This window comes from Aquarana catesbeiana, linkage group LG01 (genome assembly GCF_042186555.1).
Source record: "Aquarana catesbeiana isolate 2022-GZ linkage group LG01, ASM4218655v1, whole genome shotgun sequence".
Classification (NCBI taxonomy): Eukaryota; Metazoa; Chordata; class Amphibia; order Anura; family Ranidae; genus Aquarana; species Aquarana catesbeiana.
The window spans coordinates 328,362,678-328,379,613 of record NC_133324.1 but is presented as its reverse complement, the minus strand read 5'-3'; the positions used below and the strand labels follow the sequence as shown (position 1 = coordinate 328,379,613).

The 16,936-nt window shown below is 42.3% G+C and overlaps 1 protein-coding gene across 4 annotated transcripts in view; it reads left to right on the top strand.

Annotated features, from left to right (window-relative positions):
• SMTN (smoothelin) overlaps nucleotides 1–16,936 on the top strand; it is a 219,956-nt gene that overhangs the window by 186,011 nt on the left and 17,009 nt on the right. For 3 of the 4 annotated variants that reach the window (XM_073631099.1, XM_073631082.1, XM_073631072.1), the window contains exons 15-18: nucleotides 3,615–3,678; nucleotides 5,101–5,253; nucleotides 10,163–10,286; nucleotides 10,785–10,936. In XM_073631099.1, coding sequence (XP_073487200.1) covers nucleotides 3,615–3,678; nucleotides 5,101–5,253; nucleotides 10,163–10,286; nucleotides 10,785–10,936 — 493 coding nt within the window. Of the gene's footprint in view, nucleotides 1–3,614; nucleotides 3,679–5,100; nucleotides 5,254–10,162; nucleotides 10,287–10,784; nucleotides 10,937–15,221; nucleotides 15,392–16,936 lie in introns of all 4 variants that reach the window. The other variant, XM_073631091.1, reaches the window with a different exon arrangement.

Sequence of the window (16,936 nt, the reverse complement as noted above, 5' to 3'; positions counted from 1 at the left end):
TGATATTATATGTTCAAAGAAAAAAAATTAATAAAACTTGGTATAAAATGAATAAAAAGTGGTGTATATTTGAGCTGCCTATGTGGGCAGAGTAAATATTGATCAAGATGTCCCACTTTTTATGTGTTAATTATACACTGTGGCAGCTATATGGAAAAATACACAAATCAAATGTAATCAGTCAACCAATTGGGTATACCATAGATCATATCCACCAATCGGGTGCATCATAAGTCATACAGTAATACAGTAAGACTGGACCCAGCGTGTGCTACAGTAAATAGATCAGATATATAGAGTGAGATATATATTAGTCCCATAGGCTTATATCTGCATCATCCACATGTCTATATAGATCAACCATAAAATGTAAACCATATGGGTGCACTACAGCTCATATATTGAAGTCTAGACTCAGCATGTGATGCAGTAATTAAATCAAAATGGTATACAATAGTCCCATAAGCTTATATCTGCATCAGGTCAGGGTCTCCCAGGGGTGACTTTAGTGTTCAAGATGTTTCCAGGTGACTTCTGTGCTCCCCCTTCTGATTTCCTACTCACCGACTCCTGGTACCCCTGCAGGGGTAATGGGCATGTAGTGCTTTAAATGGAGATCGTTGCTCCCTGTTGTTTGCGGTGGATGCCTCAGGTGTATCCTGGCTGGTGGAAGATGTTGCAGTGCCCTCATACACCAAAACATAAAAGAAGAGCTTCCATGGTGTAATAACGTAAAAACATCCGTTTATTGATGAAAACATATATTCAGAACAAATGTCCCAAGAGAACTGTATATTCCTACCCCGTTAACACTGGAGTGGGATAACAGCAATTCCCGACAGAAAAAACAATTTAAAATCAATAAAACCAGCGCGTGTAACGAGGTGGGGGATGCTGGCAGCTATGCGCTCCACCTGCGTTCCACCCACTCATAAACACGGAAGTGACGTAGTGTGCGTGGTTCCGTCATACGCATTTCGTCATTTGACGTCCTCAGCGTCGCGTACGACGGAACCACGCACACTACGTCACTTCCGTTGGTTTTATTGATTTTAAATAGTTTTTTCTGTCGGGAATTGCTGTTATCCCACTCCAGTGTTAACGGGGTAGGAACATACAGTTCTCTTGGGACATTTTGTTCTGAATATATGTTTTCATCAATAAACGGATGTTTTTACGTTATTACACCATGGAAGCTCTTCTTTTATGTTTTGGTGTATGAGGGCACTGCAACATCTTCCACTAGCCAGGATACACCTGAGGCATCCACCGCAAACAACAGGGAGCAACGATCTCCATTTAAAGCACTACATGCCCATTACCCCTGCAGGGGTACCAGGAGTCGGTGAGTAGGAAATCAGAAGGGGGAGCACAGAAGTCATCTGGAAACATCTTGAGCACTAAAGTCACCCCTGGGAGCCCCTGACCTGATGCAGATATAAGCTTATGGGACTATTGTATACCATTTTGATTTAATTACTGCATCACATGCTGAGTCTAGACTTCAATATATGAGCTGTAGTGCACCCATATGGTTTACATTTTATGGCTGATCTATATAGACATGTGGTTGTGGTTGATGCAGATATAAGCCTATGGGACTAATATATATTGTATATCACTCTGATCTATTTACTTTAGCACATGCTGGGTCCAGTCTTACTGTATGACTTATAATGCACCCGATTGGTGGATATGATCTATGGTATACCCAATTGGTTGACTGATTACATTTGAGTTGTGTATTTTTCCATATAGCTGCCACAGTATATAACTAACACATAAAAAGTGGGACATCTCGATCAATATACTCTGCCCACATAGGCAGCTCAAATATACACCACTTTTTATTCATTTCATACCAAGTTTTTATTAATTTTTTTTCTTTGAACATATACTATCATATACTCTACCGTATGCCGGTTAGGGATCCTAAGATTCTTCTTATTTCATTCCATACCAGTCACTTGGTTTTTTTTCCTTACCCATTGACTGTGATGATATGAGGATTGGTGTGCAACTTTATAACTGTACCATATAACTACTTATTGTGGTGTTCCCTAATACACTTAGCACTTAGGGTTCCTAGGTAGCGCCAATTACCCCATTTTCTCTTAGCTTATTCAAAATAACCTTTTGTGTGTAGCAGCCACCCCAGCACCCCCTAATTACTTACCTGAGCCCCATCTCTCCCCAGCGATGTCCACGAATGTCTAAGCCGTCCGGGACACTCCTCCTGATTGGCTGAGACACAGCAGTGGCACCATTGGCTCTCACGGCTGTCATTCAAAGTCAGTCAGCCAATCAGGGGAGAGAGGGGGCAGGCCGAGTCGAGGCTCCATGCCTGAATGCACACACGGAGCTGTCAGTCGGCTCAAGTGCTCTCATAGGAACCTGCTGACTGTGGCTGCACTCGACAGGAGGGAGGAGCCAGAAGCAGCAAAGAGAGACCCAAGAAGGAGGATCCAGGCTGCTCTGTGCAAAACCAACTGCACAGAGGAGGTAAGTATAACATGTTTGTTAACGAGACTTTACAATCATTTTAAATAAGCAAAGGTAAAATGCCCTTGCAGTGTGTATATATATATATGTGTGTGTGTATGTATATATGTGTATATATATCTCTATCTCTATCCTGTTTCCCCGAAAATAAGACCTAGCATGATTGTCAGTGATGGCTGCAATATAAGCCCTACCCTTCAAATAAGTCCTATCCTGTTTCCCCAAAAATAAGCCCTACCCTGAAAATAAGACCTACAAAGACTTTAACTAGGGCTTATTTGGGGGGGTAGGGCATATATTGCAGTCATCACCGACAATCACGCTAGGTCTTATTTTTGGGGAAACTGTGTGTGTGTATGTGTGTGTGTATATATATGTATGTGTGTGTGTATATGTGTGTGTGTGTATATATATATATATATATATATATATATATATATATATATATATATATATATATATATATATATATATATATATATATATATATATATACATATATGCATATATGCAAGTAGTATAAGATCGTAGCAATAGTAATGGTCATTTTATAGTTCTAGCCTGGGAAAAGGTGAAAACTGGTCTTTTGTTGTGGGCTGAGTTAGCCATAAATAGAGATATTTCCCCGAGAACAGCAGGCGAGGAGACCTCTACCTGTCCTCTGTAGCGTAGACACCTGCTATTGCTTCTTACCCCCAGGCTGTGACCCATGCACTGTTCAGGACTTTTCAGCAAAAAGGAAGAATCAGACGGTTTGCAAAGATTTTCCACAGATTAGGAAATCTTCTTTGAGTAATACCAAGAGCTTCCAATGGTTGGGTGTAACTTCCTAGGGTAGGCTCAAAAAGACCAAACATCATATCTTTGTTGAGGCCAGGGATTGAAATAGGCATTTTTTTATGTCCTTATGACTTTTCTCCTCATCATGCTTTTTAATTTATCAGCCTTTTTTTTTTTTTTTTCTGAGGAGGATGCCTTCCATTCGTTAACACATGTTCTCACAGGGACCACAGCTAGCCCTTGTTTAGGTATCCATCCATTAGAGAGGAATTGATTTGTGTTTGACTGCTCATATGCCACAATATAGGTCTCTGGTTGTCTTGTTATTACAGGTGGTGGTACAGTTGTCCAGACAAAATCTGCTTCATATAGCGCAACATCTAAGAAAGTGGGCAGGTAAATACGAGATGTCTTTAAAGGGATGCATGGTGGATTTGCACATATTTCATGTCTTTTTTTTTTTGTTGTTTTTTTTTTGTTTTTTTCTTCTTTTTTTTCACAGGCCTCATGCACACTGGATGTTTTTACAGCTGCTGTTTTTGGCTTCAGGCTTTTTTTCTGCAGCCAGTAAACTCCCCAGCATGTCCATGCACACATAGGCTGTTATCCGCATTTTTTGGCAGGGGCGTTTTCTAGCTGGAAAAAATACCCCAAACTACTGGGTTTGAAGAGGAGTTTTTCAGCTGTAAAAACGATCTAACTCTGAAAAAAGCTGAAAAACCCGGCTATTCAGTGTTTATGAGCGTTTTTGAGCCACAAATTTTTGTAGGAGTGTAGTTTTGCTTAAAAAAAAAAAAAAAAAAAAGTTAAAAAACGCTGTAAAAATTCATTCTACAGCTACAGCTTTCTACAGGTAAAGCTACTGTCATTTTCTTAATGTCCAGTGTGGTCAGGACTGAAAAGCAGTTTTGTCAAGTAACTGAAATGTTGCATATTATTATGTGGACTTTATCCAGCCAGAATTTGTATACTCTTCACATGTGAAGCCTTGTATCACCCTCGGCTGTCCCTTTGTTTATAGCACTCAAGGGGACCTCTTAGCAGTGACTTATTACATTATCAGACTACTTAGTAGGAGGTTCAACTCTAACATAGCTTGGTTTTATCTCCATGCTGTCCGTTTAGCTGATCCATGGTGCTCTGGGACCACTTTGTCATTATTAAATTGTATTATATAATATTATTATTATAGTGTTAAATATTTATTTGCAGATCAAAGTTTGTATTTTTATATGGTGTGTGTAAATTATATATTTAAAAAAAAATCTGAAACTGGAAAAATCTTATGAACTAAATAAAAAAATCTACCCAAAATATTATTTCCCTTTCCAATTAAATCTTTTTTTCACTATGTATTGTATAGCTTGGTACTAGAGATCAATTTTTTCTACTCTTGACTTGCAATGTATTGAATTTTACAAAAAATCATAAAGCGTAAAACTGTTCTAGGAAAATCCAGCAGCCAAAGGTGTAGGAATGAGTGTATTTATGCTCCAGACTTCACAAAAAAAAAAACAGGGATACTAGTCCAGTGGGATTCTTTTTTGTGCATGTTTCAGCCAGGCAGCAGCCTAGGTCTAAATGCCCTGTGCATTTTACAATACTGTTCCATTAGTTCTGCATTAAAAATCTGCAATGGGAGAAAAAACAAGAAAATTAGGCCTTTGGTCTAGTGATCTCTACCAAAGATCACATGCTGTAATACCTAGCACCAAAAATTGGTTTCAATAACTTTTTTTTTTTTTTTAGGAGTTCTACAATACTATAAATTCCAGTTTAAGTTGGTATAACTCTGTTTTATTGTTTTAATGCCTGCAGTGTATTTGATCGAGAGGATGATGGTGTGGCAGCCTTGGAGAGGAGACAGGCAGAAAGGAAGAAGGAGCTCATGAAGGCCCAAAACCTTCCTAAAACACCAGCCACACAAGCTCGCAAAGCCATGATTGAGAAACTGGGAAAGGATAGTGGAAGGTATGCACTTTTACATTATTCATGGCACAATGCCTGGGTTTGTACACCTGCCATATCAGTTGTTAAGGGATCCCACTCTTCAGTTCCTGTTGGATTTATTACTTTTATGTAATGGAACAAGTAACAGCAAGAGTAACACTTCTAGGAACAGATCTAGGAACTATGATGAGGAAATTGTTACTGGAGTGGCTGCAGGATATTATTGTAACTCAGTCACAAACCTAAAAGTCGTTGATTTTAAAATCTCTCCCTTTTCTTGCCTGTTTCTGCAATGTATTAGTCTAAGAAAAGGCTGCATTATTATCAATGTCATATGTGCTATTTCTGACCTGTTTTTCTCTGAATGCAGAGTGGGAATTTGTGTCTATGGGAATTTTCCAAAGTCTCTAATATTGCAGTGGATGAAAATAACTAAAAGATGTATTTACGGTGTTTATTATTCACTGGCCGACCTTTCTGTGGTAAAGATTTTTTAGAAAGTCAAAGTAAAGCTTTAAATTCATAATCCAATTCATAAAAGGCCATTTCTTTCCATAATCTGAAAATGCCATTTACAGAGATTTTCATTTGTAGGAAAGTTTATAACGGTATGGAAACTTCATGGTTTTCCTCCTGTCTTGCTGTCAGATATCTGGATTTTATTTGCAGTCACCAGTGAAGCAATAGTCTGTCTTTTCACAGTCTGGCTGAGCATCTAGCCTGCTATATCTCTAGGCCCCTTACATGCAGTAGATCAGGGGTAGGCAACCTTTTGAGCACAGTGTGCCAAAAAATGTTTTCAAAGAAATTTAGCGTGCCGATTTAACAAAAACAAAAAATGTCAACTTCACAAAGGATTTTTTGTAAAGTAAATGCTGTAAACTACTTTAGTATTGAGAAATTAACATCCTGCACTCTCACGCCTCAGATCAGCCCCAATTCTTGCAACTCCACACCTCAGTTCACTGCCCCCTCTGCAAATCTGCCCCGCCACTGTAACCCCCTGCTCATCTGCTCCACCACTGTAACCCCCTGCTCATCTGCCCCACCACTGTAACCCCCTGCTCATCTGCCCCACCACTGTAACCCCCTGCTCATCTGCTCCACCACTGTAACCCCCTGCTCATCTGCCCCACCACTGTAACCCCCTGCTCATCTGCCCCACCACTGTAACCCCCTGCTCATCTGCCCCACCACTGTAACCCCCTGCTCATCTGCCCCACCACTGTAACCCCCTGCTCATCTGCCCCACCACTGTAACCCCCTGCTCATCTGCCCCACCACTGTAACCCCCTGCTCATCTGCCCCACCACTGTAACCCCCTGCTCATCTGCCCCACCACTGTAACCCCCTGCTCATCTGCCCCACCACTGTAACCCCCTGCTCATCTGCCCCACCACTGTAACCCCCTGCTCATCTGCCCCACCACTGTAACCCCCTGCTCATCTGCCCCACCACTGTAACCCCCTGCTCATCTGCCCCACCACTGTAACCCCCTGCTCATCTGCCCCACCACTGTAACCCCCTGCTCATCTGCCCCACCACTGTAACCCCCTGCTCATCTGCCCCACCACTGTAACCCCCTGCTCTTCTGTCCCACCACTGTACCTCCCTGCTCTTCTGTCCCACCACTGTAGCCCCTGCTCATATGTTTCACTGATGAACCTCCTTTCTTCTCTGCACATCTGCCCCACCTCTGTACACCCTGCTCATCTGTCCTACCAATGTACCTCCTTTCTCCTCTGCCCCAACACTGAAACTGACCCCCCCCGCTCATCTGTCCCACCACTGTAACCCCCTGCTCATCCGCCCCATCACTGTGCCCCCCTGCTTTTCTGTCCCACCGCTGAACCCCCTTCTCATCTCTCGCACCACTGTACCTCCTGCACATCTGCCCCACCACTGTACCCTCTTGCTCTTTTGTCCCACCACTGTACCCCCCTGCACATCTGCTTCACCACTGTATCCCAATGCTCTTCTGTCTCACTACTGAATCGCCTTCTCACCTGTCCTAACACTGAACCCATCTGCTCATCTGCCGCACCACTGTAACCTGCAGGGGTTCAATAGTAATTGACGCAACGGTTCAGGAATAATTTCAACAAAGTTTCCAGGAGCTCAACAGTAATTCCACAAACTGTCACCTGATTGTGGTTTTCTCAATCACAGTGAAATCCCTTCTTTCTTTAGCAGTGGCCAAGACAGTCCTCCTGAAAACAGGGACCGCCCCCCCCTTGAACTGCACCCAATCTCTTCCCCATCACAAAAGCTGATGATCACAGCTACAGCAAAGTTAGAGAACTAAACAATGTTTCCCATCTTTTACAATGTGTGGGGGCACAGAGCCCCCCCCCCTCAGTGCAGGTTTGGTGTGGGGAACTCTGAAATTAGAATGCATTAGTTTCTCACTGACATTTCCCTGCGCTGCTCTGCTGATGGGGAGGGAGTCGAGTGCCGGCAAAAGAGGCTTCAAGTGCCGCTTACGGCACCGGTGCCAGGGGTTGTCTACCCCTGCAGTAGATGATTGCTGATTGTTTACTTTTACTTTTTGCTGCTGGACCATTTAGCTGCCTGCTGGATGTCTAACTAATACAGGACTTGGTAGATGCTCAGCTTTCACAACACTCTGTGAAGCAAAGCAAACTGTAAAAATTTTTGCTGATACGGTTTTATTTTCAGTGGGATAGAATGAGAAATTATGATTGGGAAGCATTTTTTCAATTATTTTTGTGCAAAAAAAAAAAAACCTGCTTATCTGCCGGAAATCCAGTGCTGTGCACCCTGCAGTGTTATCAACTGCCCGGTTCTCTGCGGACTACAGAACTCCTTGTTCCCGCATGGATACAGTACAGTGAGCAATCATTGTCACCCTAGGAAATGAAGTGTGTTACTGACAGGATCACCAGGTGTAGTAAAGGAATAAAAGCTTAAAGGGGGAGGGGCTTGGCCGTTCCCTCTGTGAGATTGTACTTCATAGGTGCTCAATTGCAACCCTTTTCTGGGTGGGGTGTTATGAACAACGACATGTCTCATTCAGGCTGTGCTTTTGTCTAGATCCAGTAAATACCATTTTTTGACTCGATTGAAGACGTGCAGGCTTTGGGAATGTTCCCAATATCCCACTTTGACTCTTATGTGCAATGTTTGGGATGAGATGAGGTGAATCATGAGATATGATGGGATAGCAAAGTACCTACCTATTTGGGAGGGAGGGTGTTTGGAAGAATTTGGTCAGCTGTAGAGCTTTGATGGCTGGTACTCCAAGGGTGCCCAGTTCCTTCATCAGTTATTTGACAATGACCAACTGAAATCCTTTTCAGGATTTACAGCAGGAATTCAGTATGTCCTCTTACAAATTCTTCCAATTCCTTCAACTCTGTTATGCTTTCTTAGCCCAAGCTAAGCGGACTACTCTTAGACACAGTAACACTGCACTTATGGATCAGTTCGCTACCACTATGGACAAGGGCCTCATTTCCACCCTTTCTAGATCTTTGTTGACTAGTTCCTTACAGCTTCCTGGCAGGAGAGGGTGGGTTACAAATATAGCTGCCTTAGATGGGGAGATTTGGCAAACTATTCTGAAACAGGTCCTAGTAGTGTCCCTTTCACCAACGCAACATCTATCCCAACTCTTTGTTATACGTAGGCGTACATAGAAAGGTATAAATTACATATCTGGAACTATGGAGAGAAAGTCTGGACTGTCCCAGATGTGGAGGATCCCCTGCAGATCTTCTACATATGCTCTGGAAGTGCCCCAAACTGGTGCGTTACTGGCGTTGTGTTATCGCTACTGTCAATCAGGCATTCCAGTCTCCCTTGCACAATGACCTCTTGATCTGTACATTGGGTTTCTTAAATGAAGGTATATATGACTCAAGCCTGGACTTCTATCTCTGGACTGTAAATCTATTCTGTTAAAATGGCTTTCACCACTCACTTCTACTTTTGTGGACTGGCGAATGCAGGTTAATTTTACCCTGCTTAAAGAAAGGCATACCAGAATTCGACTCTTCCTGACTAATGACACCACAAAGCAACTTATTCACTCCTTGATTATTTCCCGCCTTGACTACTGCAACTCTCTCCTTAATGGCTTACCCTTACGCAGGCTATCCCCCTTCAGTCTATTATGAATGCTGCTGCTAGACTAATACACCTCATTAACCGATTTGTGACTGCTGCTCCTCCCTGCCAATCCCTTCACTGGTTTCCCCTACCCACCGTATAAAATTCAAAATGCTAACCACAACATACAAGGCCATCCACAACATTGCCCCCAGCTACATCACCATCCTCATCTGCAGATATCGCCCAAACCGTCCCCTCTGCTCCTCCCAGGACCTCCTGCTCTCTAGCTCCCTTGTTACCTGCTCTCATTCAGGACTTCTCCAGAGCTCTCCCCTCCTCTGGAATTCCCTGCCCCAGTATATCCGATTAGCCCCTAATCTGTCCACCTTTAGGAGATTCCTGAAAACTCACTTATTCAGGGAAGTCTATCCCACACCCACCTAACAACCCCATCAAATCATTCCCCGCATTTATTACCTTTTGTACCACCACCCCCCCCCCTTTAGAATGTAAGCTCTATGAGCAGGGCCCTCCTGTCCCTTCTGTATTGAACTATACTGTAATTGTGCTGCCCCCCCCCTCTACATTGTAAAGCGCTGTGTAAACTGTTGGTGCTATACAAATCGTGAATAATAATAATAGTAATAATATCATGCTACGACAAGGCACTCCCCACAAGTTCAACAAATTATGGGACCCATGGCTGCAGATTTAAGGACAATGCTATTCTTTGGGTGTAGATTTGCTTTAATATTCACCTAGAATGAGGACTGAGCATTCTAAAGACCTCTGTCTTGAAATTATTCATAATGACTTTTTGCATCTTCACTTCTTCCTTTTTTTTTTTTTTCCCTAGCTCATCTAGTCCTGCTTTTGCCAAAGTCGCCACTCCAAAGTCATCTGCATTTGGCGTCCCTAATGCAAACAGTATCAAGCAAATGTTGTTAGACTGGTGCAAAGCAAAGACCCGAGGTTATGAGGTACGTCTTCTATGAGATCTTATATGTTGCCATGTATCCTGATCCTGAAAAAAATGTTATTATATAAAGTAGCTTTAGCTTCAGAAAACTATGTACTAAGATAATTATAAAAGTTACCATTGCTAACTTTTTCATGCCGAAGATGCTACTGTATTTACCTGGTTATCATGCTGATAGGAAAAACATTGAGGTTATTTATTTTATCTGATACACATATGCAGTTCAGTGGTTTTGACTGCACTGATTTAATTTTCTGCATATTTGCTCCAGGTCAATGACATGGAAAGCTTTTAAGTCAAAGAGGGTCAGATGAGTAGCATTATAGTGGGAGGTCAGCAATCACATTCTCTCTGTAGAGGTTTTCTTTTAGCTGTAGTTACCATCATTTGAATGTTTGGGAGATGATTTTACACCGTCCTAAAAAGAATGCATTTTCCAGAATTTTTAGTACTGAAGTGATGGGAAGCTACCATTTGTCGCTTACTTCCTTTTTTTCAGCATGTGGACATCCATAACTTTTCTTCTAGCTGGAGTGATGGAATGGCCTTCTGTGCCTTGGTCCATAACTTCTTCCCTGAGGCGTTCGACTACAACCAGCTTACTCCACAGAACAGAAGACAGAATTTTGACCTGGCCTTCTCAGCTGCAGAGTATGTATTGACTTTCCTGAGAGGCTTGTCGTGTGTTTGTGTTTTTGTTTTGTTTTTTTTTAATTTATTTATTTTTTATATATGTGGCTTGATTTTAGCAGAATTTACTGTCAGACTCATATTGCCACAGAGGGAACAGTAATGTTTTACTTTTTATATCAGCAAAAGGCTTTCCCAAAACTTTAGGACACGCACAGTCCTTCTCTGGTGGTCATAGCTATGCATAATGTGGTGGCCTAAAGCTGAACTCCATGCTGGTGTAAAAAGTACCTTTACAGTGGGGCCCCCTGTACATGGTAAGGCTCCATGCACACTGGACGTTTAAAATAACCTTATAAAAATGCTAGTAGTTTTGCAGTAAGTTTTTTTTTTTTTTTTTTTTTTTTTTTTTTTTTTTTTTTTTAACATTTAACATTGCAATAGTGTGTATTAGCGTTTTTTTTGCTTTTTTTTTTTTTTCAATGGATCAAAAACGTTAAACACTGGAGAGCCACGTTTTTGAGCGTTTATTGACTTTTATCAGCGTTTATGAGCGTTTGGCGTTTTTTGTGGTCAGAAAAATGACTCCTGTACGTGATTTTATGGCGTTCAGAAAACAGCCCATGAACTCCACTGCTAATAAAAGTTTAAAAACGTCCATTTGTGCATGAACACATAGGATAACATAGAGTGGAGTTTTTGGCCTGTTTAAAAAAAAAAAAAAAAAGCCCAAACTCCAAAAAACGGCCATTTATGAGCTCCAGCGTGCATGGAGCCAAAGGCCCCTTTCACACGATCGGACCGTTCAGGTCCGCCTGTCAGTTTTGACGGCGGACCTGAACGGGCGCTCCATGTTAGCCTATGGAGCGTCGGATGTCAGCGGAGACATGTCCGCTGACATCCGACCCCGTCCGATCCGCTAAAAGCAGACGTATGGCTCTACGTCCAGATCCGTCGCTGGCGGATCGGATCGGGTGAGATCTGACGAAAACGGACACGCTGTCCGTTTTCGTCCGATCCCTCCATAGGCGGCAGCGGCGCCTGACAAGCCCCTCCCCGCTCAGTGAGCAGAGAGGGAACTGTCATCCGCCGGCTCAGCGGAGATCAACGGACAGATCTCCCGCTGAGCCGGCGGACCGAGGCGGGCTCCGTAGAAACGGAGCCCGCCTCGTGTGAAAGGGGCCTAAGGCTCAAATGCTTGTTTTGTCAAGGGTATTGAAACTAGATGAATTACTTTCCTTGTTCCTCCCTCGCGCAGGCTTTCTCCTCCTACATAAGATCAGTTTTGCAATGTTGCTTCTCATTGCTGCCTTAATGTTACAATAACCCCCCACCACACACACACCCACACACCCCTAGCCCCTTATGCTCTAAAGACATGCCATGCCTGCGATGCTTTGCTTCACAACCATGGTAAAATGTATTCCCCCCCGTTGTGTTTGGGGAGGGGGGGCGGCAGTGACCCATTATTCAAGTGAATGGCACGCACTTGCAGCGTGTTGGTGCAGCATTTACAGGGTTAAAATGGTCAACATATCACCTGTCAAATGTCACTGAAAATTGATCCCATTCCATGACCTGAGAGAGAGCCCTGTGCATCATTCTTTAAGCTCACAAACATAAAGGCCTGTGGACAGCTGAGACCAGTAATGAGGTCTGGCTACTCATTAGTATGCCAGAATGCATTCTGCTGTGTAACTATGACCATTTAATCTTGACTGTGCCATTTGCCCTTTGGATGCTAATATAAATTTAAATTAAATTAAAAAAAACAAAGATGTGAACTGTTTTACCTGCTGTACGATTTGCTTATTGCACCATGCATCACCCTAAAACTGATGCGCTCCCTGGCTTTCTTTCTATAAGGTTCTTAAAGAGCTCCCTTTCTAGCTTTAAGTGCCAGAAAACTCATTCGATTTTCAATATTGGGCAATATATAAGACCCTGACAGGCTCTCATTACATAAGCCTGCCTATTTCAGGGACTTGCAGGATTTTAAAATTTAACTGAATGTTTCATAATTATATTTGGAATGCTTTTTATGTTACCTTTTTAAAGTTCTACTTTCAACATACTTTTTCCTGCTTTTGTATAATTATTTTGTTGCTTTCTTTTATCATTTGAATGTTATTAATGTAGGAAATGTCCTATTTGCTGTGAAAGTCTGAATATTTATTGACTTTGTTTCAAATGTTTTCCAAAGTGCTCATGATAAGAAAACAGTACTTTGTGAGGATGAAATAGTACAATTCCCAGGGGGTGGTAAATAGTGGAGGCCCACGCTGCCCTCAGTCCCTGCCTGCTCTGTCACATGGCATGTGCTGCTGCTTTAGGAACTCTAACTACATGACTTTGGCTTCTCTTCTGCTGGCAGCTTCTAGACTTTGCACTTGGCCAATTGCAAGCAGTCCAGTGAAATGTGGTTGCATTTGATATGCAAGCCAATTTGGCTTTTTTATCTTTAGAAAAGGGAGGACAGTAAAGCTACCCTTTTTGCTCAGACCTGTGTTCCCTAAATCAGTTCTTAAGAATTACAAAGACTGTGTGCATATAGACACTCCAGCCCAGCCTTTAGCAAGAATAAAGGAAGCATGGAGTACACTTCTCAGTGTTAATTAGTGGCCCAGTATCCCCCAGTTTCTTATCAATAACCGAGTAGCCACTTGTGATGACATTTTAAGCTGGAACTCTGACCTGTTGTAAGGTTTTGGGCAGAATACAGATCAAAAGTAAGGTTTTGGCTGGAGTTCTACTTTAAATTAGGTGCTACATTTAATGTTCCCAGGTCATCATACTGAGTTCCCTCCCCATTGTGAGACCAATAGGCCACTCACTGACCACTGGTGCTGTCACATTGGTGAGTGTGATCTTTGCTCCTGGTGGCAGACATCAGGAATGGTGGGTATGTGCTGCTGGCTGGGGAGCATTAAAGCATCTTGTTGGTTAGCCCTGCATCATAAATATTCATTTTTTATCGTTCCATTTTTGGTGGTATCATGTGCTGGGTACTAACAAACGCACCCAAATTTTAGTTTGGAAATTGTGTGCCACTGCTTGTGGTTCCCAGTGATTAAGTTGGGAAATACTACTTTTACAGATCTTGAAATTACGCCTTTAGCATGCATATGCACTGTTCCTCTCATGCCATTCTACAACATTAATGATGTAGTTTTATCATTTTTAATGTCTTTTTCTATTGAAACCGCTTCGAGCTGCCTCACTGGACAATTACCAAGTATAGTTGTCTATCTGAGCTTCTCTTACTTAAATGTACATGAAATGTCATGATTCTGAAACCTAATTTACAGTAACGCCTCTAGGATAATGCTTCTAATTCTGCACAACCTATCATTTTTAATGTTCTGTGTGCTTGCTTTATCTTCATGTATTTCGAGAATAGTGTAGAGTATGTACCAGAACCTATATGGGATATGTATATGTAACTAAATGATTTAAATTCTACAAACAAAAACAATTGCATTTTTAAATGAAGTTTTTTTTTTTATATATTTATAAACAATGCATGGGCTTTAGATTTGTTCATAATTTATTTGAAATATGAAATGATGCACTGAAAATACAAATGGCCTGGCTATCTGGTTTGGAACCCAAATGGCCATATCTCCAAAACCATAAAGTCAGATCCTGAATGATTTCAGTCTTGGGAGTACAATCTAGTGGGAAGGTACAATTCTATTATTCTACGCTGTTCAGTAACCCTGGTCTGGCCATCTGCATTTTCCTGCTGTAGCTCACAAGGGACCTTCCTGAATGTCAAGATCCAAGCAAGGCATCTTATGGAAAACTAAAGTTGGATTAGGGCCAAGGTGGCCTTGCCCTTGAAGAACTTCATGCATTTATAGAAGTCTAGCAGCTGTGTGGCTTTTTAAGAACTTTTTCCAGTTGTGGGTCCTGTCTTGTGAGCAGCCACCAACTACGCACATACATACGTTCATGTGCTGCACACGCTCAGATTCCTACAGAATCTGTGCCACCTCTTTACTGTCTGGCTTTGTTGCACTTCACATTGACTGTTTCCATACCCCAGCACTTCTTCCACCATTCACAAACACACTCCATGTAATTGCCAGATATCTGTTTGTCACCCCAGTAGATTATTGTTTTACCCAACCATGCACCTCAATTCTTGAATCCTCACAGCATGGGTATGTTCATGATATGGCACAAGAATGTTTAAACCACTGATGAATGTCTCTTGTCTCTTCTTTTTCTCTTTCTCCCCACCGGGCTGTGTTCACTGGTTTTCCTCTCTTTCCACCTCCTCTTCCCATCCGTTCACCAATAGGAAGCACGCTGACTGTCCACAGTTACTAGACGCAGAGGATATGGTCCGCATGCGAGAACCGGACTGGAAGTGTGTGTACACGTACATCCAGGAGTTCTACCGCTGCCTCGTGCAGAAGGGGATGGTAAAAACCAAAAAGTCCTAGGACTTTTTCCAAGATAGACTCACTGGTGAGAATGCTATTTATCAGTACATAGGAAGCTGTTTGTGTACGCTGTTTGTGAGGAGTGCAGTTTTCCATGCATGTGATGCTGAATGCCAAGAGTGTGAAGAGAGTGCTGACAAGGGTTAACGTGAAGAACAAGGTCTGCTTTTTTTTAAACAATAAATTAAACAGATCTAGCACTTAGCTTGACACTTCAACTTGTCTTGTGAATTGTCTTACTTCTGAGTGTTTCCAGAGAATCTCTTCCTTTCTGCTAAGCAGCACATTCCAACAGAAGAGAAGTGTGCTTTAAAGTGGTTGTAAACCTCCGAAATAAAAAATGAACAGAGCCTATCCCTCTGGAGTGTGTGGTAGCTCAATCCAAAGCACAAAGTGACATTTCTGTCTCCCCTCTGCTACCTGCATTAGTCACTTTTGAAAGGTTATCCCGACACCACAGAATCTCGGGAGATGGCCCAACCCCAACTTCAGTGCACAGAAGGTGGTTGACAGCCTCAACTGTGCATGTTTCCCTATGAGACTGTCTATAGGTGGGTGTGTTTCCCTCCATTCAAGTGTCAGATTACACTCGTCTCCCTGCTCTAGGCTATGCCATATGTGACCTATCCCGCCACCTTCCTGCTGGAGCTGAGAAATAGCCTTTGGTCTGTGTGTTTTTAGAAAGCTGTAGAGGACAGAGGGCCACAGATAAAAAGGTGCGACTTATGTAGGAAAATTTGTTTCATCTCTTTGTGTCACAAGAAGCCTGTCACTTCGGTTGGTAAGGGTTTACAGCCACTTTAAGAGCAATCTGTGGAGTAGGAATCTAGTTTTAGTTTTTTTCAGTACATTGAACAATTATGTATGAATATGTTTTGTGTTTAAGGTATGTAACAATTCTGTTTAGCAGTTTTACATAGTGTCCATCCTTTGTTGCTGGAACAACACACTGAGCTTTCCTAATCTCCCTCTGCTAAGCTAAGGCTTTCTGTTTTAGAAAGGTCAGTTTGCATTCACTGGTCCTGGTCCTGGACCTACGCCATCCAGTAGGTCCACGACTATATTCTACAAACTGGTCTTCCTCATAGGGCAAGCCCTAGCATATGACACAGATTTTCTAAGCACCATTCTGTGTAGAGGGAGAATAGGAAAGCTCTCTTCTACAGTAGAGAGACTACAGCAAGGAATATATTGGCAAACCATAAATTAATTTTGACAATGTACAAGATGTATATGGTGTCTCCAAATGCTCTTTAAAGTGGAACATTTCTTTAAAATAGAAAATGGCATGAAAAATATTTAAAAAAAAAAAAAAAATTTGAAAATTTTTTTTTTTTTTAAACTTACCTGAACCCTTGTTGCTAGGCAGTCTTCCTAATCTGCGGCCTGTTCTGCTCCTAGCTGAGCGGCCCGTTGCCTTCTGGGAACTCTGTGTGTTCCCAGAAAACCGTGGGGCCTTTCACAGATCGCCGCGCCCCAGGAAACTGGCAGTGAAGCCGCAAGGCTCCAGGGCCTGTTTCCCTTACTTAGGATTGCGGTGCCGAGAGCCGAGGGATGGGTCGGCCTCGGG